Source organism: Centruroides vittatus, unplaced genomic scaffold (genome assembly GCF_030686945.1).
Source record: "Centruroides vittatus isolate TY-2023 unplaced genomic scaffold, ASM3068694v2 contig_749, whole genome shotgun sequence".
NCBI lineage: Eukaryota > Metazoa > Arthropoda > Arachnida > Scorpiones > Buthidae > Centruroides > Centruroides vittatus.
In genome coordinates, this window is record NW_027122485.1 from 1,407,462 (window position 1) to 1,433,455 (window position 25,994).

The following is a 25,994-nucleotide window of genomic DNA, read 5'->3' on the forward strand; positions in this document are numbered from 1 at the left end:
CCGCGTCCTCCCTGAGTTGTGGTTTTGTCAGTCCATGTGCAATCCATTTGAGTACAGTTGTAAAAAGGGAATAAGAAATGTAGACAAAGGGTCATAAAACTGAAATAAAGAAAGGCGGGAAGAGGGGCGGAGAGAGTAGGTCGAAACACGGTAAAGAGAGGAAGGAGATCTGAAGTGGTGGTCCCCGAAAGTGATAACGTTGAGTTTCAATTTTTTTCTGTTTAAAATGTAAGTACCTTTTCTTTATGTTTTAAATTAAATTGTGGCTTTTCTTACCTATCTATTTACTTGATAAGTAAGCGTTCTCCGCAACAGACCTCTAAACTATTTTCTTAATTTTCTAGGAAAATATTTAATTCAATACTTATTGTCGTATTTCTTTTGCATTTTAGTATACCCATGAACATGAGTAGTAAACCAAAAAAATCGAAAACTTATCATTTCAATGAAGAATGGGAACTCGATTACTTTTTTACAATGGTGAATGATAAATGTCGTTGCTTAATATGCCTTACTTCGATAGCCATCGCTAAAAAGGGTAATCTGGAGAGACATTTTTTAGCTTTACATAACAAGTATCAAACAGATTATCCACCAAATTCCGAACTGAGAAAACATAAAGTTAGGGGTCTTAAAACTCAATTAACAAATCAACAAAATGTTTTCAAAAAGCCAATGTTGAAGTCACAAGCAGTAACTACTGCATCATTCAAAGTAAGCTACCTCTTAGCAAAAAACTGTAAACCATTTTCTGACGGTGAATTTGTAAAGGAAATTTTTTTGGAAATGTCAGATTCACTTTTTAATGATTTTAAGAACAAGAGTGAAATTATTGCTGCAATTCAAGATCTACAACTGTCTCGAAACACTGTGATGCGACGAATTGAGAAGATGAGTGGAAATGTAAAAGAACAGTTATATAACGATATTAATAGATGTTCTTGTTTTTCCCTTCAATGTGATGAATCGACAGATATAAGTGATACAGCACAATTACTTGTTTTCATTCGTATGGTTTTTAAGGATTTTACATGTAAAGAAGAATTGTTGGGTATGATTTCTTTGAAAGAAAGGACTAGAGGTGTAGATATATTCAAAGCCTTTAAAAACTTGCTCAATGATTTGAAAGTACCACTTTTTAAATTAGTTTCAATAACAACGGATGGCGCAGCTGCAATGTTAGGTCGCATAAATGGATTTATAACCCTGTGTCAAAATGAAGATAAATTCCCAGCCTTTTTGAGCTACCACTGCATAATTCACCAGCAAGTGTTAGCCAGCAAGAGACTAAACACAAAAGAGGTAATGGACATAGCGTTTAAAATTGTTAATTCAATTCGAGGAAGTTCCCTCAAACGGCGTCTCTTCCAACTGCAGCTTGACGAAGGTCAACCCGAATTATTACTACATACCGATGTTAGATGGCTAAGCAGAGGTAAATTTCTGCAACGATTTCGTGATTTATTGCCTGAAATAATAGATTTTCTTCACGAGCAAGGTGGAAAATGTGAAAATATAAATGATGAAACTTGGCTTAGTGACTTAGCATTTCTTACCGATTTTACTTCAATATTAAGTCATTTAAATTTAGAATTACAAGGTAAAAATAAAACAGTAATTGATATGATCAGCTGCATAGATTACATATAAAACAAAATTTATTTTGCTAATAGAAGATCTGCAACAAAATAATCTGAATCATTTTCCAAATATGGAGGATAATATACAAAAACATAAAAATATTAATTATAAGATCGACAAATACATCACGGAAATCCAAAAAGTAATTGAAGATTTTGAGATAAGATTCCAAGATTTTGAAAAAATTAAAGAAATTGTGATCTTTTCCTTTTAAAAAAGATTTAAGTGTGAAACGCATTAGCCAAAAAATTTCAGACATATTTCATATGGAGCAAAAGGCATTAGAAAATGAAATTATAATTTTACGAACTGATTTAATCTTACAAGCCAGAAAATTTGAAGAAAATTTTTGGAAATATGTCAAACGAGAAAAATATCCCAGTATCACCAAATGTAGCGAATATATTTATTCTTGTTTCGGATCTACGTATCTGTGTGAATCGGCGTTTTCATACTTAAAGTTAACGAAGACTAAACAACGTTCTGTCCTGACTGATTCCCATACTGAAGACTCATTATTATTATCTTTGTCAGGATATACACCTAATTATGATTTCTTGGTTAGAGACACGCAAACTCAGTCCTCTCATTAATGTTAAGGTAATAAAATAAATTCTAAATGTGTCTTTATCTGTAGCTAATTTGAATTAATAAATATTGTTAATAATTACTCGTGTTGTTTTAATTCTCTTGGAAGTGATTTTTTTGGCCCGTTAAATAATTATGTTGTTTTTTACGTAGGTAGATATACAGGCTGTTTCAGAACGAGGTGCACTCCCACGAACAATTGATAAATTGGCAAAAAATAAGTCTAAAAATCTTATATCATTCTACCACGATAAATTTTCCTGGCGCAAAAAAATAAAATAAAATAAAATCGCGAAAGTGAAATCTTAAAATCAAATTATCTGCCATTCTGTGCATTTTTATAACAACTTTTTCATATTTAAGAACAAACAGTACCACAACTTATACATCGCAGTTGATAAAAAAATTAAATAGATTTTTAGTAACTTAAAATATAATCTTGAAAAAGTGTTGAAAAATCGAATTAGCTGCAAATGAATGAACTCGTACCTACAAATATCAAAAGTTGAGTCTGGAAATTTGTTTTCTTTATGAATGAAAATTAATAAGTGATTTAAAAAATAAAAAATAGTTTTGAACATATCTTTTGCTTATCTACCCATAGCTTGCGGGAGTGCACCTCGTACTGAAACAGTGTATAAGCATAGTATGTATTTCACATCTCCTCCTCGCCACCTAAACTATGTCTACGACAACAAGTCGATCGCGACACATTTTTAAGATAAAAAGTAGATCTTATGTACACAAAAGTTGGCCACCCCTGGACTATAGTATCAAAAACGTTCGATTCAGCACGACACAGTCCGACTGAAAATTGTTCGGATAACTGGCGATTTGGATTAGCGAGGTTCGGATTAACGACTCTCTACTGTATTTAATAAAAATCTTTGTTTTAATGAATGTACAATGTTGTGGCTCAGTAAATACGTCAACACTGAAACAAAAATCAGTCTAGCATAGGGAAAACCGGGAATTACACTGCAAAATGGTGAATTGCACAGCAGCATTATTGTGAATCGGCATAAATTGAGCCGGTGTAAACCAAGGGCTAGCTGTATATATTGCACTCAAGTATCAGTCTGGTATATTATGTCCAATGGTACCAGATTGAAACTTGAGTGCAGTGACAGTTATATAAGGGATAACAGGTTTGAGCCCAAGGTCTCCAACTGTTAGGGAGCAGCAAAGCACAATGCAAAGTATGTAAATGTTAAGTAAGCTATAGAACATAGACGTATAAAACAATACCAATTTAGAAATTTGTTGTTAAAGTTAAGAAATAATTGCAATGTGACAACTGATCAGCACATAACTTTCTTACATGTACTGTACATATATGAACATGAATTCATAGAAAAGTCTAAGATGTTTGTAAAACACATCTTATTGCAATATATGTTATGATGGACTTCTTGCAGAATTTTTTAAACTAGGTGAAGTAAAGATCAGTCAATATGATCTTTGGCTAAAACTGCTTATAGTATTTAGAGGTAAGCTACAAGAGATAAAAATATTAATTTTTTAAAATTTATTATTTAAAAATTTTTAAAAAGATGCCAAAAACAATCTTAAGCCCAAAACCCCAGATAGTTAGTCTGTTCCTGCTAGAATGTTATTCAAAGTGTAAATAAGTACATTGAACACTATTGATAAATATTTGACTAGATCATTAGCAGTGTGACCAGACAAGTGGTTCAGTAGTATGGATTGAGCCTAAAGTTGCTCAAAATATATTTCTAAGATAACTTGATGTCTGATTGATATAGTCTGGATTATGCATTATGTCTAATTTGATCTGTGACATTATCTTCACACTGATTTGATGAGATAGTGATTATTTCTGTTATCAAGTATACAAAGAATTTTGTATTATTGCTATGTTTTGAACTTAATAATTTTTCTGTAAGTCCAGAAGGAGTTTTAAATCTTAACGATGTTCCAATCCTGGAAATTATTGATGGTAACATGGAAAATTCAATTAAATTTAAAATGAGAAACTGCTTAAAATCCTGTTCTTTTATATAAGTAAATTCACTAAGGTATTTAAAAAAGAAGACTTAAAAGTGATATATCATGTAAATCTTTCATCTTTGTAATTTTTAATCTGAAATGGTCATAACCATCCATTTTATCTGAGGTAGCATTATCCACATTACCTGAAATAATCAGGATTCTACTGTATTCTGAAAAAATTCAAAAATCACATTTTCATATATAACCTAAAGATTTGAAAAATATAGTCCAATATTGGATAGTAATTAGTCATTCACTGATACCTACTTTTGAACTATTTTGGATCAATTAACAATGGTTATCCTGCTATGGCTTTTTCTCAAAATCACTTATGTGAAAATATGATTTTTTCTCTTTTTTTTTCTGATGTAAAGTTGCTGCTAAGTAAGAATTGGATGTAGGACATCCACTGTAATTGAACTTTAAATTGTTTTTGTTCTATTTGGAACTTCTTATCTATTTAATTTGATTGAAATCTTTAACTCGGATATCCTAATGGTGCATTACATAAATGAGGGTTTGAAAGAGCCAGGCCTGGACATTGCACAGGCAATAAATATGAACAAAAGCATTAAGTCAAAACTCAAAATAATGATCACTATATGTAACATGAACAAAAGTATATTTATTAGTTAAAGCCCAAATACATACAATCAAGAAATAACGTTAGAAATAAATTGAAAAAATATAATATAGATAATTTATCAAAATCCAAAAACAAATATGAACAAAAACTTTCTCGACAATTGAGGACTTACAAATTAAATTATAATTATCTTAGAACTGTCCAGAAGAACCGACAAGTGAAATATGAAAAGATATCGAAAAATCACGATTAAATATTTATAATTCACCTAACCATCACCAAAAAACATTGACATCGTCACTGGATCTTGAAAATCTTTCATCGGCATTGCTCAATACTTACCATTACCTCATTTAATTCTTTATTTCACCTCCTCCTTATAATGCACTTGGGGTGACATTACATTCATACATTTACTCAACTGTATTTACATACATAATTGGTAACATTTCATTCATTGTAGTAATCTACCTTTTCAATTCATGTCATTTCCCTTACAATTAATTTGATAATTTTTTATTGTGTTTCTGATGACAGTTTGGGGTGTAAGATCACTCTTTTAACTTCCTGTAGAAGTCCCCCGAGATATTGTTTATGGGTTCTAAGACATCATAGGTCATATATGACATCACCTTACCATGACCATCGGCAGTTATCATAGTAAGGTGAATCAGTTTTTGAATTTTTGCCCAGGTGAGATGTGGTAATCTATCCTTAATGAAATAAAATGCACGAAATAAATAGAATAATGAACTAAAAAAATAATCCCCAAACCAAAGAGAATGGATTGGAATAGAGTCTTACATATTTTGTTAGAATATCTGACCATGATAATATGTTAATTTGGTGTAAATTTGTTCTGTAACATTTCAAGACAGTTTAATTTTCATATAATTGGAAAACATCGGTGTATTTATTTGTAATAACCAATTTTTTTTTAAATTAGCAGTTATATATTAATATGTGATAAATTTTTCTGTAAATACTTGAAATCAATTTTTTATTAATATTTATAGTTAATAATTTGGCAATTACATTTTGTTAAATACATCAAAATTAACCTATAATTCTTTAATTAATCTATGTTTTTAGTAATAATTGTTTCTGCTAACATTTTTAACTGAGTAGCTTTAGATAGAAAGAAACTGGAGAGGAAAATAAGAATGCATTCAATATAATCATCTATCCTGGTTATTTATTTATATCTGATTGAATATAGCATAAATTATTACAATATTAAAGCCAGTAAAAAGATTTATAACAGATTCTTGTAATGTGGAATAGATACAACAATCCCAGGTCTTGAACATTTATCTCATGGCTAAGAATAAAACATAATAAAAAATCTTCACAGTAATAAATAATTGTTAAAATTTTGGAGTATTAATAATTCAGGGTTATTATAAGAATGAAATTTTCAAATGTTTTCACAAAATTATAATTTTTGTTTATACATCTTAATTTTTAAAAAATTTTGACGTTGATAAACCGTATAACAATAGATTAGGGCTATAAATTGTAATATTAGGAAGAAAAAACAAATAAATACATGAAATATAAAATACAAAAGAAACTAAAACACCTTTGCTTTTCTTTAGTCCTGTCCAAATAAATACATGTAAATTTTACATGTGAACTCAAAATAATTATTAATTAAATTATATATTTATTTATTTATTTATTTTTCCATTCAAAAAGGAAGAAAAAACTCATTAAAACATCTTTGACTTCAGTTCCAATCAAATTCAATTTTTCATTTAAACAAAGTGTGTGATTATTCTGTTATTATGGATTGATAGATTTTACAAACTCAAGTTGTAAATGAATATAAGATATGATATGATATGATATGCCATGATCAATATTAAAACTAAAAAATAAATACACTGCTAAAATTGAGATAATGAAAAAACAATTAATCAGAAACCATTGTTTGGTTCACTAAAAGAATATGCAATAAATGAAATAGAATTTTTTTTTACAGTTCTATTTCATTTATTGTAGAGTCAAATGCAAAAGAGTTCATTCCCAGGTCTTGAATTGCATAGGGATTGGGATTATTAGTTTGTGGTTAGGATTCCTAAAAGTTTAAAAGCCTAATATACATATCTGTTATGAGAAAATGGACAGAAATTTCTAAGAAAATTCAAATAATATGAGATGAGACATGCAATTTGTTGCAATGAGAATCAGTAGCAGATTTGTTTGCAAGCTGATAAATGTTATTAATGTAATAAAATGCTCAAGGACAAATCTTATTGAAGTATAAAGAGGGCCAAAGTACCTACAAATAGCCAAAGAAATGAAATGTCCAAAGATGTGTAGTATGTCAATTGTACAACACTGGAAATCTAAGCACAAAACAATATATAGGCAGAAAATGGATTCTGTATAGACTGTAGAAGATTGAATTGATACATTCTAATGTAAAACTAGAATGTAACCATGTCAGATTTGGTAAATTGGGCTACAACAGAGCAAAGAAAAACAGCATATGTATCCATGATGCAAAGATACATCAAAAGAATGGGCTATGATTTCTACCATACTATTCTATTACAGTCAGAAAACCCATTTCTAACTATGATAAACAAATGTCATTGCCTTACTTGGGAAAAAGATATCAGAAAGTAGTCTGTGAAAAAGTGGGAGCAAATTTTATGGTCAGGCAAACCATGATTTCAAATTGTGTATCAATATTGTGCTTAAGAGTGTCCAAATGCAAAATGAGACCAACAACCCAGGTTGTTTTGCACAAGTGATAGAAAAGGGACTGTTTCTGTTGGTATCTGGGGCTGCATGTTAGTGAATGGCATCTTGAAACTCTATTTTTATAATACCACTATCACAGCTGAAAACTACATTGACATTCTTGAAACCTGTTTACAGCCATCTAGGATAGTGTTATTCCCAGAATGCACCATACCTTTCAACATGATAATTCCTCATGTTTCCAAAGTAACACAGACTTGGTTTTGAAGTTACTGTATTTGCATTCTGCCATAGCTTGCTAGAAACCTCAATGTAAACAAAATTGAGGATATTTAGTGATATTTAAAAAGAAAAGCTCAAGTCATCATAAACCCCAAACTTTTGACCAGCTTTGAATCCTAATGTCAATTATCTTGAACTGATGCATATAATCATGCCCCAAGAACTTAAGCCAGTGAATAATAAGCTGGAACAATCCTATTAATTATACTTTTGCAGTTTTCTCTTCTTCATTTAGTTTGTTGCAGTTAGATTCTGATCTTGGTTTTATTTTTTTGTTGTTTTTTCTATTGACTGTTTTAAGACCAAATTATGTTATAGAAACAATAATAAATAATCATAAATAACTCAAAACCAATTTCTATTGGTTTTGAGTTATTTATGGTTATTTATTATTTATTATTTTTTTATTATTAGCTGGTGAAAAAAATTAATCAATCAGATTAGTCAAAGAAAATTGATATCCAAAGAAAAACATCTGAGATGTAAAAATATTGCACCTAATAAAAATTATGGGACCTGAAATGAAAGTTAAATTTTTTCTTGGAAGTATCTCTTTGATAAAGATAAGCTTGGTGCTTTGAAACAATATCATAAGCTTTTTATTATTGTCTTTGAATTTCACATTCTTACTTTAGTTAATATGAAGAAGCTCAAGAGCCAATTTCAGAGACATTCTTTGTTTTTCTCACACATTGAAAGCCAGCCAGATAACTGAGCAGTAGCATTCCAGACTGATGTCATGAAGGATGCAGGACCAAATTCCAGTTGAGACTGCTGCAAAAAATTTTCCACACAGAATCCTTCAGTATGTCATTCTCCATCCTACACCCATATTGCACTAGTGGCTAAATGGATTTGATCCCTGAGCATTGGTTGTCAGCTTGGCCCAACAGGCAGACTCATGAAGTTTTCCAGATTTCCTTAAAAGACCTCCCGCAAGGCATATCGTTACTATCGTTACTTTTCGCCCGGGAAACGCGGGCTTATCTGCTAGTACATATGTAAAAAAATTTGCTTTGATATTTTGCTACTTAATTTCAATTTTTTCAGGTAGCATATGAGCTAATCAAAAAATTAATAATAAAATATAAATGTGAGATATTTTTTATAAATGCAAAGTCAGTCAAATATTGTGTGATGTTCCATAATTTTTGGTTGGTAATAGCAAAAACATACCAAGCTCAGCATATGTTATATAGAGGTATAGCTCTTTAAGTGAAATGACTACAATTGTTTAAATTAATAAAATCTATTTTCTGAAAGTATAGTGTGTTGTGTGTGATACACACAGAATTTTGGTGTAAAATGGCATTTATAGACAAATAACTTTTTGATATCTAAATATATCAAAGTCCATTTTCTAAGAAATTTACTATTTAAAAAAGTATTTTTATTACTTCATATTTTACCAATAGTAAAATTCAAGATCAGTTGCCAGTGTAAAGAATTTTACTGACTTAGTCCTAAAACATTGACTCCATAACACTGGTTGAAACCCTTTCTGCTACAGTATATTGTATTCTTTATTATAAATTTTATTCTACATGTATTCAAAGTTTTCTTAAGATGAAAATCAATACTTTAAACTAGGTAAGGATACATTTTCAGGTTCATACTCACAAATTTTTATTTCTTTTACTGAGTAGAACAATTACTGTAAACTGTAATGCTATATGATGAACATGAGTATTTATAAGAGAGAGATTCATTTTGATTGTATGTAAAAGATTTTGTATAGGTCAATGAGTTATTGTAATTTTTTTTAATTGTTATTTGTCTGTTCCTTGGCATTTTTAGATCTATATCTGAAAATAGATACTCAAAAAATTAAATTAAGATTGCAGTCTTATTCCTAAAAATCATGCGATACTCTCTCTAACATTTTCAAATTAATTTAATTCTAAATTCAGATGGGACATATTTAAAAAATAAATTGAACAAACAACAATTATAGTTTTCACTTGCTTTCCATTTTTTTTCTTTTTATATTCTATGTTTTTGAATATACTTGTAAGTGCATAGAAGATAAACAAAATTATAAATGAAAATAAAATGACGTTTTTATTTTGAAAATGTTGAAGAGGGTTGCTGTGATTTCTTGAGAATAATAATGATATTTTTTTGTTTTTGAATTGAATACAAATAATCTATTTTAATTTAGATTAAAAAATTTTTTTGTGCTTTAAATTATCATGATTTTTCACCCCTATATTATTTGAATATAATAGCTAAAATATGAAACACAAAAGTAAAATATACTGAATATTTTAATTCATTGTATACTTTTTTAGTAATTAATTTTATTGTAATTATTAAACTACAGTCTATGCACAATGAACTGGTCCTTTAGTTCTCCTTTAATTTGTATGCTGATGCTGTAGTATTTAGATTTCACTTTTTACAGTGGAATATTATGTTACTGACTTTATTTCTAACAGTTATCCCATTTTTTTGTATTAGACTAGAATTCATTTTTAAATATTACAAACTGACCAATTTCCAGTTTCTTTTAAACAAAAACATGAATAATAAGGCTAAAGCAAGCAAAATTACAAATCAACTTATAAAAAATGAAGTTTTCCTAATACAGTACTTTAGTGTTTTATATAGCATAAGGGTCAATTTACACACAACAGTGACGTGCCAACACAGTGCAGTAAGCATCGATAAATATCATACATAGCCAATCAGTGTTTGATGTACAACACTTGTATGATTGACAGAATACAGATCACGTGTCGTAGATGAAACTGATTTATTACGTGTGATATTTATCGATGTTTATGCATCAAACGGTCACTGTGCCGGCACGTCACTGTTGTGTGTAAATTGACCCTAAAGGGAAAACTGCAGGGGCCAACTCATGCACAGACTCTGTTTTCTGTTTATCGTAATTAATCTTTCTTGAGAATAAAATTTCAATTTCTTTTAATCTGTAATAAGAATATAAGCAATCAGCTTCATTCAATTTGGAAATTACAGAATTTATTTGTTTATTTACTACTTTCAAAACTCTTGCTTTCATTCTCTTAATTCTTTTAAACTGCTTATTTTCATAGTTTGAAATCTGATTTTTGTAAATAAAATTAATAGTTTTAGTGATGTTTCATGTGCATTATTTTTTTTAATTAGAAAAAAAGAGTTTTGAACTTCAGAAATAAACTATTTTGATTCTGAGGATGGGAACAAAGTTCTAACAAAAATACTAAATAAAGAAAAAAAATCTATGATTTATATACTGAGAAAATGATTGTTGATTGTTTACATCCTTCAGAACAATAAGAATTGATATAATGTTATAAGAAATTTTTATTTTCAATTGTTTAAATATAGTTTTAAAGTATTTGTTAATTTTTAATTAAAAAAAAATAATTAAGTGTAATAGTAAATTAATCAGGAGGAAATATACATTAATTATAACTTTTTATCAGGATAAATAGAATACTTAAATAGAGAATCTTAAAGTAGAAAAAAATTTAGAAATCTAAAATTGAGGTAATTTTTATTTGTTAATCAGCTGGAATAAATATGAATACCCAAATTAGTTTTTCATTCATTCATTTATTTTATTGCAAGTATCTTAATTTTCAGTTTTCTGTTCTTATAGATATGAAAAAAATAACAATAATTTTTAAAAATATATGGGGAAGTTCACAATAACTTAGAGGATTCCTCATGCAAGTATTTAGGAAAACATATCCAATAAAATAAACAAACACACTTTACAAAACACTCTAAAGGTGTTTGATTATTATTTAATATTTTGCTGAGGGCATTCTATATAACACTCTACAACTCCAATAAAATAACCAACAGTTTATTTCATAGTAGCGTATCTTGAACTTAAGAAACTATCACAATACCATAAATCTCTGATGACTTTCTCAAGCCCGCTCCTCATGACACACACAACCCTAGAAAAAAGAGGGGAAATTCACACTTTGGTACATTTCGAGACCCACTTTCAACGCGTCTTTTCTCCCACTTGCCAAACCAAAAAGTGTCATTTCTATCCTATATACCTATGCAAGACTTTTTTTAGATCTGGTTCCCTCCAACATCTTCAAGCTCTTGAGGCTTGGATTAATGTTAATATATATTTTATTTTTCATTTTTTTTATTAAATAGGATGTTTCTAAAAACATGCTGAAATATTTTTGCATAAAGGTATTTTTATTTTTTGTCAAAGCTTATTTTTTCTAAAACCATCCTAACTCTGACAAACCCATTCAGATAGATGAAAGGTTGATGATAAACCAAAACATATGGTCTTAATACCACAAATATGTATTATATATTACTAAAATTAATTTATTGTATCATTTTGCTTATCTTCTTAAAACTTGTAAGATATATTTAGAAATAGATAATTTTTATTAAGTTTGTTTAACTGTTAAGAGAAATGTTCTTAAAAGGTTAAGTAGATAAATAGTAATTTTTAAAAGAAATTTATTTAAAAATTGTTTCTTAATCTGTAACACCCATTACCTTTTAGTAAATTTTAATTATTTTATATTAAACTATAGTAATGGAATATATTAATGAAGGTGTGTTAAAAACAAAGCATTTTTTAATTATATTGAAAAATATTTAAAACTTTTATTACAGGAACCAAAACTAATTTTCAGGAATAAGTCGTCATGCTCTGAATCTTTATTTTCTTCTTTTATTATTAATAATTTTATTTTCTATTTTAATGTATCAAATATAACAAAATTTATTTCTGAAAATAGTTTTGCTTTTATTTTTTAAGTCTTTCTTTTTCTACAGAAGTAACTTTTATAAAACATTAATTTTTGTTCTATTTTTTTTAAAAAAGTCTGTGGGTAAATTTTATTTTAAAGCTGTTTGCAAGTTGATTTGATTAAATTAATATAAGATAAACAAAAGTCTAGGTCAGCTGAAATATATTAGAAAATTGATTTGTTGTTTGAAATTTTAACAATCTCTATCAATTTATATACAGTAAGAATTTTTGAAACTTTAATTCAAGAAATATGAATTCTTGTTACGGTGTTTAAGAGTTGCATTTGCTAAAATTCATTTTATGTTTAATAATTTATTTAATGATATATTATATGAATGATGAAGATATCAATCATTTCTGTACTCATTGTGAAAAATTTATAATAAAACTCTTTCAGTAATTACTCTGTCTGTCTGTATATTGATAATATTACAAATTGGCACATTTAGCTTTTTTAGTAGTCATGATACACCTAAAATGTTATGATGATATGGTACACATCTTGATGTATCGTTCTGTATTTCTGTTTTCATTTAGTTTTTGTCTGTATTGAGTGTGTTTATTTATTGTATATTGTGTCAAACCTTTGTTTCCCTGCCTCATGTATTGTGTTTCCTTTCAAAGCAAAACTTAAAAAGTACATAAAAATCAACATGCTTGCAGTCACCTGCACTCTCTTAGACTGCATTTGACAAATTTTGAAGAATCTGTGTCTTTTTCTGTTATGTACATGTCTGTATATCTGTGCATATGTATATATATATGTATGTATATGTATTGTATGTTTGTTCTCCTTTGTTAATAGTGTAGATACCTTTAATCCTTCCCATATTACTCTAAGCCATTTTGTATAATGCTGCATGCCATAATGCTTAAAGTTTTCTTTCTATTTAACCTTCAAATATGCTTTTTCTTTTATGAATCAATATTATCTTTTAATTTAATGTTAATATATATTTTATTTTTCATTTTTTTTATTAAATAGGATGTTTCTAAAAACATGCTGAAATATTTTTGTATGAAAGTATTTTTTCTTTTTTGTCAAAGCTTATTCTTTCTTGTATTATTTCTAAAATTCTGCTTTTTCAAGTTATTTCTGTTATCAGAGCATGATGACTTCAGGCTGTATTATATTAAAATATATGTATATATATATAAATGAAGATATATATTACATTTTTGTACAGTCTGATCTTGAAAAAAAAATCATGTTTTGCTTCTAGTATTTTTAGCACTTATTTACGGAGGACAGGTGCCTGTCTTTTCGTAAGCAAAATACTGTGTGCATAGTATGAGTCGTGATCCGTCTTCATTTTTTGGGCCAAAAAAAGTCAGCCAAAATTTTAGCAAGGAGACGGAGACGGCTTATGCTTGCATCTTTAAAGCATTTTCTGTTTAACATCCCCATTTGTTTTATTTCTTCTTTCCTAGACTGACCACTTCGTCAATTACACGTGACGTTGTCTCTCGTGGCGTGCATCCGTCTCCCTGTCCCATCCCTCACCCCCCACGGGTGTCAGTGTTGTCCTTCTCTGGGGCCCAGGAATTGGTATCCCAGGGTGGAATTTTGTCTGTCCAGACTCCGGATGCTTCCAGGTGTGCGTCAGTTGGTGGTTCCTTTTTACAGCATAATGTGGAAACCCACGGCGACGAGGCTCGAATCAGGACTCTCTTCAATAACTACCGTCCCTATGTACAAAGTTGGCATGCGAGGTGTTTTACCATAACCCACCATTATATGGCATGCCTTGTTTCAGTTTGTAGCTGATTTAGTTCCCATTTGCACATTTGGTGTATATATATATATATATATATATACACACAAATATATTATTATTAAAAAAGATAATTGGAAATTTTCTTTATAATTTTATTTTGGATCTTTCAGTTATGGCAGCTGCCACACAGCTTTTATTTTAAAACACATTTGTGTGTTAGACGTATTTTATATTTTGTTGCATTATGTATAATTTTACATAATATGTAAAAATTATGCATAATAATAATTAAATATGGCAGCTTTAAATTGAGTTGCAATTTTATCATAACTGGAGTTATTTTTTACACCATAATGTGCTTAAAAAGAAAAAAGTAAGAGAAAACAAAATGGTGAAGTTCGGAAATAAAATTAATTTTATCTTTTTCTTTTCTCTTTGAGTTTTTTTTTTTAAGCCGTGTAATGTGATTCTCAACAACCGAGCTTCATTGACAGTATTATATAGTAGCCCATAATGGGAGCTGCCTATCACTAGACAAGATCCATATCTAGTCCACACAAACTACCTGCAGTGATATATGGTACTTTTTAAACGTGGTTAAGCCAAAGAAATTGTAAAGATTGTATTTAAAGAATAATAATAAGAAGAAGAAAAAAATGACAGTAGAGACTGCCTTATATGTTTGTGTGGTAAATTCAAATTTATTGTAGCTAATGTTGAAATGTCAATAACCAGAAAAAGTAAAACAATGTGATTAATCTGTGGTTATAAATATAATTGTAGTGTGTGAGTTTTATAGTTGTGGTCAAAGTGGTCAAATTGTTTTGTTTTTTTCTGTTTTTCCTTCTTTTGTCTTGTGATGACTTACGTGGCACGCAAATTGTAGTTTTGTCTACTGCACACCAAAAACTGTTTATACATAGTTAGTAAATGCATAGGCTGGGTCAGTCCTAAAGTTTTCTTGACCTGGTTTATATATATATGTATATATACACTACATACATATATATAATATATATATATGTGTATATATATATATATATATATATACATTTATATATGTATATGTTCATCGTCAGAAGCTCAAAAAAAGAAAAAAAAAAACTGTTTTAAATGTTAGTTCAAAGTGCAACAGATATTTAACACATTTAAATTGCACAACTCACATTTGTGTGCCAAATCATCAGTCTGTTAGGAATCAAGGGTGATATATAAATATATATCTATTATTAATCTGGCTACTTTGACCCAGTTATTCCCCTGTAAGTTCACTATTTGCATGTTTGAGGTTTCTTTTTTCATTCCTTTTATTAATTCTGGAAATTGCTATTTAACACTTTAATTTTTATATTCTCGACATTTGTCATTTTCAAAGTATTATTATTATATTATTATTATTATATATTTTTTTTTAATCCATTGTGTTTGGCATGTGGATTGTAGATTAGGTAGACCATGTTTTCAAGAATCACTCATATACATTTGTTAATCTTTTTTATTCAGAATTACTTTCATAATTTGCATGTCCAAAAAATATATGGACGTTATCTGTTAGCGTATGATAGTAGAGCCTAAAGAGCTAAAGTTTGTGTTTAAACCTTAATGTGTTTCATATAGCATGCTTGTTTTTAGAGGATAACTTGTTCTTGTTTTTGTGTGTGAAACTTTTTCCCTATCCTCTTCATTATCATTTTCTGTAGTAAAGATGGGAATTCTAGGAAATAGAAAGAGAAACTTAATAATATTAATTGTTTGTGATCTACAGGGGATTATTTATCATTAGTTATGTCTATGTTTTTGAACTTGTTGTTGTGGGGCTATGTGCACTAATTAAACATGATAGGAAAGTTGAAACTTAACTAAGTTAATTATTATTCACTGTCCCTATGGTTTATCCACAGTACATCTTTACACTATTAATCTTTTGTTTTTATGCCATGTAATAACAGTTCATGAATTAATTTGTAAAATCAAAACAAAAAATTGTAAGTTTTCGTTAATGGTTTATTTGACGTGCAGTATTGTTAATTATTGTTACGTAAAGTATGGTTCATTGTGTGCCCGAATGCAGGGAAATGTTAAATGTAAAAACAATTATAGAAAAAGAAAAAATATTTCAAAACAACAAAAATGGAGAGAAGCATTTTAATAAATAAAAAAATAAATTAATAAACCATCGAGATTGTTATTTTTATAGTGATGATTTACACTTTTGAACACATTTTAAAAATGCCCATTTTATTATTATGCTGTAGGAGATAAATCATTCATAATAAATGAAATAAACATATTTAATTTTATTCACTACAGCCTGTGGTTTTTTGTTGTAATACAAACCTGATTATAATAAAGCGGTTCTATTGTACATAAAGACCAAGTTGCATTTATTTTGGTGTGACTGTTGTGATATTTATTAATAATATTTTACAAAATTTTACTGTAAAAATTGTCTTATAAACAAGAAATATGTAATAGATATCATTTAAAAATGTGCAAGATAAAGAATATTACTGTTTTAGATAGTTATGTAAATATATTTATAAGTTTAGTGTTATCAACAAGCATTAATGTTAACTTATGAAATTCATTAATGTGTGTTGATAAAACTGAATAATTGATTTCTTAATAAAACAAACAACACTTGAAGTATAAATTCTGATGTGTAAATAATGTGTTCATCCAATGCCAAAAGAAAACTTTACTGAAAATATGTCTACCCAGTCAAGTGAATCTAAATTTTTATAATTGAGAAATATAACAAAAAATTATTGCTTTTTGGCTGATTCAAAAATAATGGCTAATTTATTACTGGACAAGTTCTTGCCATGTAAGAAAACAGTGACAATAAAAAATTAGCCAAGTATTCAAACTAAATGTAAAAACAATACATTTGTGTACTATAAGAATATAAATCTTAACTTCAATATAACAAAAAAACCTCATCAAAAATAAAAAATTTTAATTTTTAAACATTTTAAAAACTACATTAAATGAAACTGTATGAAAATTGTTATAGTGTTACTTAATAAAATATTTAGAAGTAAAGTCAAGACTGAAACTGGAATTATCAAAATGAACTGTTGCTTACAAATCTTGAATTGAGAGAGAGAGAGAGAGAGTATCACAAGACTTGATAGCTCTAATTGAAATACACTGGTATCCAAAATTAAAGCAACAAACATGAAACCTGTTTAAAATCAATACCATCAAACATGAGTAGCTGAGACTTAAATCATATGTAAATCAGCAAAGTGCTAACCTATCATGCAAGTGTCATGCAACTGAGGCATTATTGTAGCACTCTCATACAACAGCATGTAATGCATTATATAAGTCATAAACAGTAAAATCATTTCTGAGAAACAATCTGCTAGGACCACTGACAGTGAAAAATATTCCTGATACATAAGTAAACTTATCAGGCATACCTCAGGGAAGGTTTATGGGTGATTCATTGTGATGGAAGGCCATTCATTCCTGCATTTTTGTTATATACATTTGTGTGTGTTACTTTAATTTTGAACATGAGTGTATGTTATTTTATGGGAGAATACTAATGATACATACATGATAAAAGAATGTTCTAAAAATTCTATTTTTTTTTTTTTTTTATCTGTAAGAGAAATATATTCAAAAAGTATATAAAATCAGTTATATATATAGAATATTTCTCTAATGTTTTATTTTTTTGAGCAAGAGTTAAATTTAAAAATATTCTTCTTAGTTTCAGAGGATCATTGTACTAATATCAGTCAGGGCAGCTAATGGGCATCAGTTGCTTCTGCAATTCTGAACTGTGGTATGATCTGTTCCCACTTTTAGTAATCAGAAAATGATACAATTGGAAAATATTAATATTAGATTATAAATATTAGTATTTATAATCTAAGTTTGTGTCTGAATTGTCTTCATCCTTTTGATATCTATACATAGTATCAAAATACTGAAATGATGTCTTTTTAAAACTTTATTTTTACAAGTTTTTACAAGGAATTTTTAAACTTGTAAAACTCTATGAAGACATTGCTTTTGTCTAAATTATCTCCATTTCGCAATCAGCAAGATGGAGACAGTCTCAACTTTAGACACAGGCTTAGTAAAACTTATATTCTCTTTCTTGTGTACCATATTTTCATGCAGATAGCCTGCAGATTATCCACAAGAATAAAAATAAATCTGAAATTAGGTTAAAAATTATATGATGAGTAGTTTATCTATCAAATTTGCACCTTACAATTTATTATGAACAATGTAAACAGCTTTTCCTTTGTTCAAAGTCACCAAGAATGTCTTCAGAAAACATGAAATGTACTTAACATAATGAAACATTTTACTATATTTAAATTAATGCATTTCCCTTGAGCAAAATATATAAATATTTGTTTAAAATAAATTTCTTAAATCCTGCTTGAGTTTTTTACCTATTTTAAATTAATTTTCATAGTCTTTTCAGTATAAGTTTTCATATTTACCAATACTAATATACTTTTGGGTTAGCATTTAGTATCAACAAATATTTTCAAAATTTATGTAGTTTACATATAATTTCAAATACTTTATTTTTTATTTCTTTTATTTCACTTCTTTTACAATTGCATCTATAATGAACTTCTACTGAAACTATATCCAAAAGAAAGGAAAAAAGGGATTATTTGAAACATTACTTTCTAAACTGCATACCATAGTGCTACATTTTCAATATCACTTTAGAGATATGGGGTGCAGGTTATACAAAGATTTTGTTTCAGTTCTAGCAAATTTTTAAATGTGTAGATTTTATTTGCTGCAAATTATTTAAAGAAAAGTATGGCATTTAATAATTATTTTTGTCATTATCATCATTTGAAGTAGAATTTAATACAATAGTAATGCATACTATATAAATATGATATGCCTACAAATATTTTTCTTAAATCTTTATAAAAAGCTAAAAACGAAAGAGGAATCTTACCTGTTTATATTTTTTTTTACCAGTGGCATATCATAAAATAAGATTTTTAAAAAGCCAAAATTTTTTAATTTAGAGTTATTTTTGAAAATTTTAATCCTGTTTCAACTTTCATATAAATTATGCTAAATTTGTCATGTGTTTATATTAAAAATTATAAATTACAAATTTATTGATGTATACAGTTGAGTCCACTTAAGAGTGCCAGATAAGGGAGCAGGTCCCTTAAGAGAGCACTCTTTCATGATCCAATTTTCTGCCTTTTTTACATTAGTGGGACTCCCATTAACAAAGCACTGGATAGTAGAGCAGTCTGTTTAAATGAGCATTGTATTGACAACATTTTTTAGAGCAGCAGTCCACACAAGGGAGTACTGTTTAATGATTTGAAAGGGTCTGTCTTTTTGGACACATGGTATAGGGCTCTCTATACTATGGTATTTTCTTGAGATTTCATGAAACCTTCCATTGATCAGTTTTCTAATGAAGAACCAGTCAAAAGATTTCTTAGAGAATCCTAATGAACAGATTTTGTTGGACACACATGAATCAATTATATATTAAAAAGGTATCATAAAATATGAAGAAATAGCACAGATCACATGTACAGTACATCATCATTTTGAGTGGACAAGGCAAGAAGTGATTAGCAATCATATTTTTGAGGTCACATGACTTTATTTAGCCGTAGTATTATTGTTAGTTTTTATGCTGTCTACCCTATTAGAGTGTACTGTACTTAGAAATTTTGGATCGTGTTCACATCTTTTCAGCTAGGTCTCCCTATATTTCTGGGAAGTTGAAGTAATGTGACTGGGTAAATATGCTATATTTACTGATTATTCAATAGAACAACAAAATTGATAATTTGAATGGAAATCAATATGCAAGTTACAGTAAAATTATGTGATAATGAATTTTAACATTTCTAAGTGTGTTGTAAATTACATAGAGATCCTAAGACATGAAATAGTGAAGAGAATTAAATACTATTAACAACCCCCTGGGTGATTTTACTGATACTGGAGCAGTCTGGACAAGAGCATAATGCAGTGACCCAAAAGATACTCTCTTAAGCACACTTGGTTATACTATTGTTTTTCTTATACATATATACTTGTGATTAAGTTTAATTTATAAATTTAGACACAATAAGAGATTAACAACAGTAATTAATACAATAATAAAATAATTATAGCCATATACTATAATAAAAGTGATATAGTTATATAATGTGGCTTCAGCATAAGTTTTTTCTTTCCTTATTAAGTAGAGAACTTACTTTTCTCATTTAAAGAAAACAGTTAATGGCTTCTTTGGTGTATCTGAATTTACAGCATCACTACTCTTGTATTTTGAGACCATTATGAAGTGATATAAGGGTTACCTGAACACAGGCACTCCATGACAATTGATCTGATAAGAGACAGCTACTGACTCATGGGCAGATAGTGTGTGCTTTGTAGATATGCTAGACTTAGGAATGATTTAATCTGGATGGAATGGAGCAGAATGATGTGAGATTTTATCAAGTTACTCAAATGCATGAAATTTAAAATATATTGTTTATTTTTGTAATTTATCTTTTATTATTATTGGATTGTGGTTGACTGCAAGTAAATAAACCACAGATGAGGGGACCTACTGTATTATGTCTGTTATTTAGTTATATTGTAAGTAGTCAATTCATGTTAAAAGCATTCAACCCAATGGAATTTGTTGAGAGTTTCATGCATGAGGTAACATTTTATTAGTATCGCCTGTAAGTAAGTATGTCTTTTAAAATATACTTTCTTTAATATTTTCTATTTATGACCTAGTCTTGTATGGCACTCATTAACTATCTCTTCAAAGAAAGTAACCAGAATTTGGTACAGTTCTGTCAACATTGATCTTGGCTAATTCGTTAGAGTATCTGTCATGGTTAGGGTTACCAACCTTCAGAGTAACAAATTCCGAATACAGTGTAGAAAAAAACACCACTTTGAAAAAGTGATGAGCAAAAGAAACTCTAAAATCAAACTTAGAAACATTTTCCCTTTCCTCAATGATTAAAAGGATGAGACACTGGATGGTTAAGGCAATAGTCTATCTCTCTGTGGACCTGGAATCAAATTTGGCTGAGCAACTACAGGAATTTTTCACACGCAGACCATTCCAGATATATCAGTACCCAACCTTGCCATCCACTGTCCCCATTGTAGGTCTGGCCAAGCCTACAATAGGCTTGAAAGAAAGCCGCCTTAGTATCCACACAGAGAAGTGAAGTAGAAAATAATAGACTAACAGGAATGAAAATAATTTGGATTATAATTAGAATCAAACTTCGTATGAGGAAAAAGAGATGAGCTAAAAAAACTTCTCATTTATTTTTCAGAACATTTCCAAATGGCAACTGTACCGTGGAACTCCTTCCAAGCTTAAGACTGTCTGATTATACATCTGTTTTTCTTTTGACAGTATGTTAAGCTAGGTTTGCAAGTATATATTTTGATAGTTTATAAACTTGCAGATTGATCAGGATTGACCATTTTCTTAATCACTTTCAAAGGTTTGAATTATTCTTAATTATTCCTCCAAAATGTTTCTAAAATTGATATTATTTAGCATTAGAATTTTTTAAGTATGTAATAATGTTGTGTAAAATATTATTTGCAGATATCTTATTTAATAATGTTTTTACGGACTACTAATTCGTAGTCAATTTCCAAATGTGAATTGACTACTACCCATAAGAGCAATATAAAGTTGACACAGTGGATCTATGATTTAAAAATTTACAACGTTTTTTTGGCACAATTTTTTCATCATCATAACAGAGGTTTAGATACAGTGGCTCGTTATTGATTCATGAGCTCAGGCAAATTTGAATTAGGGGCCTTGTGAAATGTTGATTTCAGACATTTTTGGGGGGGAAGTATTTTCTTATAAAAGATTGGTTTGGAACCTCCTGTTGGTAGGGGGTACAGGCAATTTGCATTTTTCGCCCTTAGGATAACGTGAAGTATTTCAATAAATTTAAAACGACACGATCTGATTAAATAAATGGATTTTTTAAAATAAAATAGCGATCTTTAGCAATATATATACTTTTTTTATTTCCAGAAACTGATCAGCATACAGCAATCGATTCTAAATATTAGATCAGTGGTTGTCAAACGGTGCACCTCAATAGATGGCTCGAATATTATAAAAATGTATTTTTAAAAATATCCAACAACGAGTTGCGTAACTTTGCCGACAACATTTAAAAGATCGTGTGGCGCTATTTGTTACGATATCTTAAAAAACTTTTTATATATGATTAAGCTTTTTGATATTTTAGAATAATTAATTTTGAGGGTTGAGACGAATTTTATTTTTAAAAAAATTGTAAATGCTAATAACGAATAAAATCTTTAAGACCGACCTATCTTTAGATATGACACATGATATCCCTCTATTTCCCCACTCCCTCGACCTTTAGCCAATAAAATTTAACAGCAATCCTTCTAATAAGCGGTGCTCTCAGGGGGGGGGGCAAAAGCTGTAGAAAAAGGCACCATACATTATGCAAGAAGCTTTAAACTACGATTTAATGTCGGATCAGCGTTCCCACTAGATGGGCGCTGGTTGCACTCGAGCTAACTTGGCCGGCCTCGAAAACAAGTAATGTGGTTTTGGTCAGCATACGACGAAGCTGCATGGGACAATGGACAAATATCGTTCATTGTTTCTTTTTATATTTGCAGAATAGGTTAGAAGTCATGAATTTTTCGTTGTTTGGGATCTCCTTGGGGATTAAGAAAAGAACAACCGACGACGAAAAGGGGAGAACGTGCACCAAGTGTCCCAATGTACGGGCGCCCTGCCCTAATACACAAACCTTTCTCCAAAATTTCACACATTTTCGACAAAAAGCAGGAAGCTTTAGTGAGTGAATAAAATCGTATCCCCTACACACAAACTAACAAACATACATACATAGAAAAAACGCCATTTTTTCATTTTTCAAGATTCCCTGAGCCAAAAAATGTAAATATAGAAAGCTTAGGGTCAGGAGGCCTTGATCAACTTTACATGAACTTCTGATGCAAACCAGAAATCATCTTTCAATTCAAAAATTTTCCCTGAAAGGTGTTAGATGGCCGGCATGACTCTATTGTTAAAGGTAAAGACCTTTAACAATAGATATGATGTACAGGGGAAAGTCACTACTAATTTGAGGTGGAAAGCATGTATTTTAAATTAAATAAATTAAAAATATAAAAATTGCGGCCCGGCATTGTGACGATGTCATAATAAATAATTGCTCGTTGTTTTTCATTACTTATTGTATAAATACTTTTGCTGTAAAGATATTAAGATTAACCTGCAATTAATAAATTTTAATTCTCAGAATTGATAGTTCAATAGGTATAATAAATTATTTTGGTAAAACCAAAAACTTTGTAAATTTATAAAGATGTTTAAAGCAATTTAAATATAAATACAATAGAAGGAACCTAAGTCAGTACTTAAAAATATAAAGTATCTTATTAATTAAATCCAATTTAAATTATTATTAAAGTTAATACAAACGAGCGATTATTTATTGTGACATCGTCATAGTGCCGGCTGCAATTTTTAATCTATATACATACAGTATATATATATATATATATATATATAATGAGGATGTTTGTTTGTTTGCCATGTATGCCTAGTCCGTTTGACCAATTGCTACGAAACTCGATAGTTACGTTTATATAGTTCTAACTTGGATCATGTCGTACATGCCACCTTAAATTATCGATTAATTTCTGTCTATATTTCATCGCTGGCTTTATATGTAGCACTATCTATTAGTTAATAATTTTGTTAAATTTTTTCAAATATAATTCTTACAAGAAAAAGGTATAATTTTAAATATATATATATATATAATTGTATTCACTTAATTATTGCAACAATGATATAACTCGAAATAGACACGCCATTACTGCGACAGGTAGCACATAGCACTTGTCTGCTTGTAGTAGTGTTTTGCCCCTGTACATCATACTTTTCCTGTTAGCAATAGCGTTGTGCCGGTCATGTATATAACTTCGTTCAGGAAAAAATTTTTGAATTGAAATAATGTGATTTGCAATGCTAATCGGAAGTTCGTATATAGTTAATCTGGTCCTCTTTCTCTTATGATTCCCATGTCGGATCTCGACTTCATCTATCTAAGCCGTTCTCGAGATTAAGAAAGGTCAGAGACAGACAGACGACAGAGGGAATTTATAGGGCTGCAATTTGAAAAAATTGTACCCTCTAAGTAACCGAGTGGATAAAACCACTAAACACGGTAGTCGATTGTGGATTCGCGCATGCTGAGGCATTCGTGTGGCGATGGCCACAAGGAGTTTTCTGGGTTTTCTTTGCGTTAGTAACACTTAAATTTGGGCTAGCTTTACATAAGTCTTTCCGGGATGTACACCCCTCGGCAGATCGCTCACGTGTCACGTTGTGGTAACCAAATACTGTAAACCAAACGAATTTAATAATTTTTCTATAAACGCGATATTTACGAGGACATCCTTTTCAGGTAGTTTATATAATCTGTTCAAAAATATAAACACTTTTTTATCACGTAAAATCAATTATTTTCGCATTTTTATACGATATTTTTTGTTTATTTAAACAAGTCATATGAAGTCTTTCGGACGTTAAGATTAGCAACTTCGGTCACATGTCTAACATGGATCACTTATCAAATATTAATACCGACGGATGTCCGAGCGATCAAGGTGGAAATCTACCGCTCTGGAGGACCCGGGATCGAATCTGGACGGGTCGAAAAATTTTCAGAAATTTTTCGAGGAGTGGTCCGACCAAATATGTCGGCCCCGTCCCTTTAGGGGCTTGGCCGAACCCATAATGGACTTGTTAAAAGAGACCCTCTTAGTGCCCACAAGACGAAAATAATTTTAAAAAACAATAGTCGACCATCCTCTCTTCAGGGAGGAGGTGAACTACTACTTTTGATCGAATTACTTCAATCCCCTTCTGCGACAGTCCCTTCTTTCTATCGGATCAGAGATATGGTGGCATTCGAATAGGAAAATTACATAATACAAAGTTACTGGCGAGCATAAAATATGATTTGAGTGATTTTCGAGGATGCCGAGTTGAAATATTTGCTTAGCTTTTTGGGAAATTTGATTCGTTGACAGATTACCATTTGATATTCATCTGTGAATGGTACAGTTTCTTAGAGTTAACAATTGGAAAAATATAATATCTGAAAAAATTTAAGATACCCTATTTTCAATTGGTGTCAGGTAGACACCAATTACAAATACGGTATATTTCGTTATATTGTGTCATTTCTTATCATTCGAGTATCGCGATAAACATGACTATGGCAGGCTAAAACAACCAAACTAAATTGTTTAAATATTTCAAATAAAAAAAATTTTATTGACTTTTTAAAGTTACATAACGTACACGCAGTAAAACTAACACCAGTTCAACATTAAAAAACAATTTATTTTTTTAAAAATAAAATGAATATCTGGATAAAAATTTCACATAAGCAGAAAAAGCAATATTTAACATGAGCAATCAAGTCCTAGAGTACATCTCTAAAAGAAGACATTTTTTTTCAAAATAAACAGTGCTTAATAAGAAAACAATAAGGTTTAATCAGAAATCCTGAAAGTTATAGTTATAAAAGACATTTATGTAAAATTTTGTGCTTATGTAAATAAAAAAAAATGAAACATCTAGTAACCATTAAATACGTTTTGCAAT

General features: G+C 29.4%; 2 protein-coding genes across 15 annotated transcripts in view; both read left to right on the forward strand.

Annotated features, from left to right (window-relative positions):
- The window catches only part of LOC136981258 (CUGBP Elav-like family member 2), a 263,471-nt gene extending 247,008 nt beyond the window's left edge, over positions 1-16,463 (forward strand). For all 14 annotated transcript variants that reach the window (XM_067277552.1, XM_067277551.1, XM_067277553.1 and 11 more), the window contains one exon: positions 14,001-16,463. The gene's annotated coding sequence lies outside the window, so the exon portion shown is untranslated. The remainder of the gene's footprint in view (positions 1-14,000) is intronic.
- LOC136981287 (zinc finger BED domain-containing protein 5-like) lies at positions 406-1,650 on the forward strand. The gene has a single exon (XM_067277590.1). The coding sequence runs from the start codon at positions 406-408 to the stop codon at positions 1,648-1,650; it is 1,245 nt and encodes a 414-aa protein (XP_067133691.1).
- Positions 16,464-25,994: the final 9,531 nt, after the last annotated feature.

What these genes read in the sequence shown, in the direction of transcription:
- LOC136981287 (XM_067277590.1), top strand. Translation starts at nt 406, where the DNA reads ATGAGTAGTAAACCAAAAAAATCGAAAACTTATCATTTCAATGAAGAA.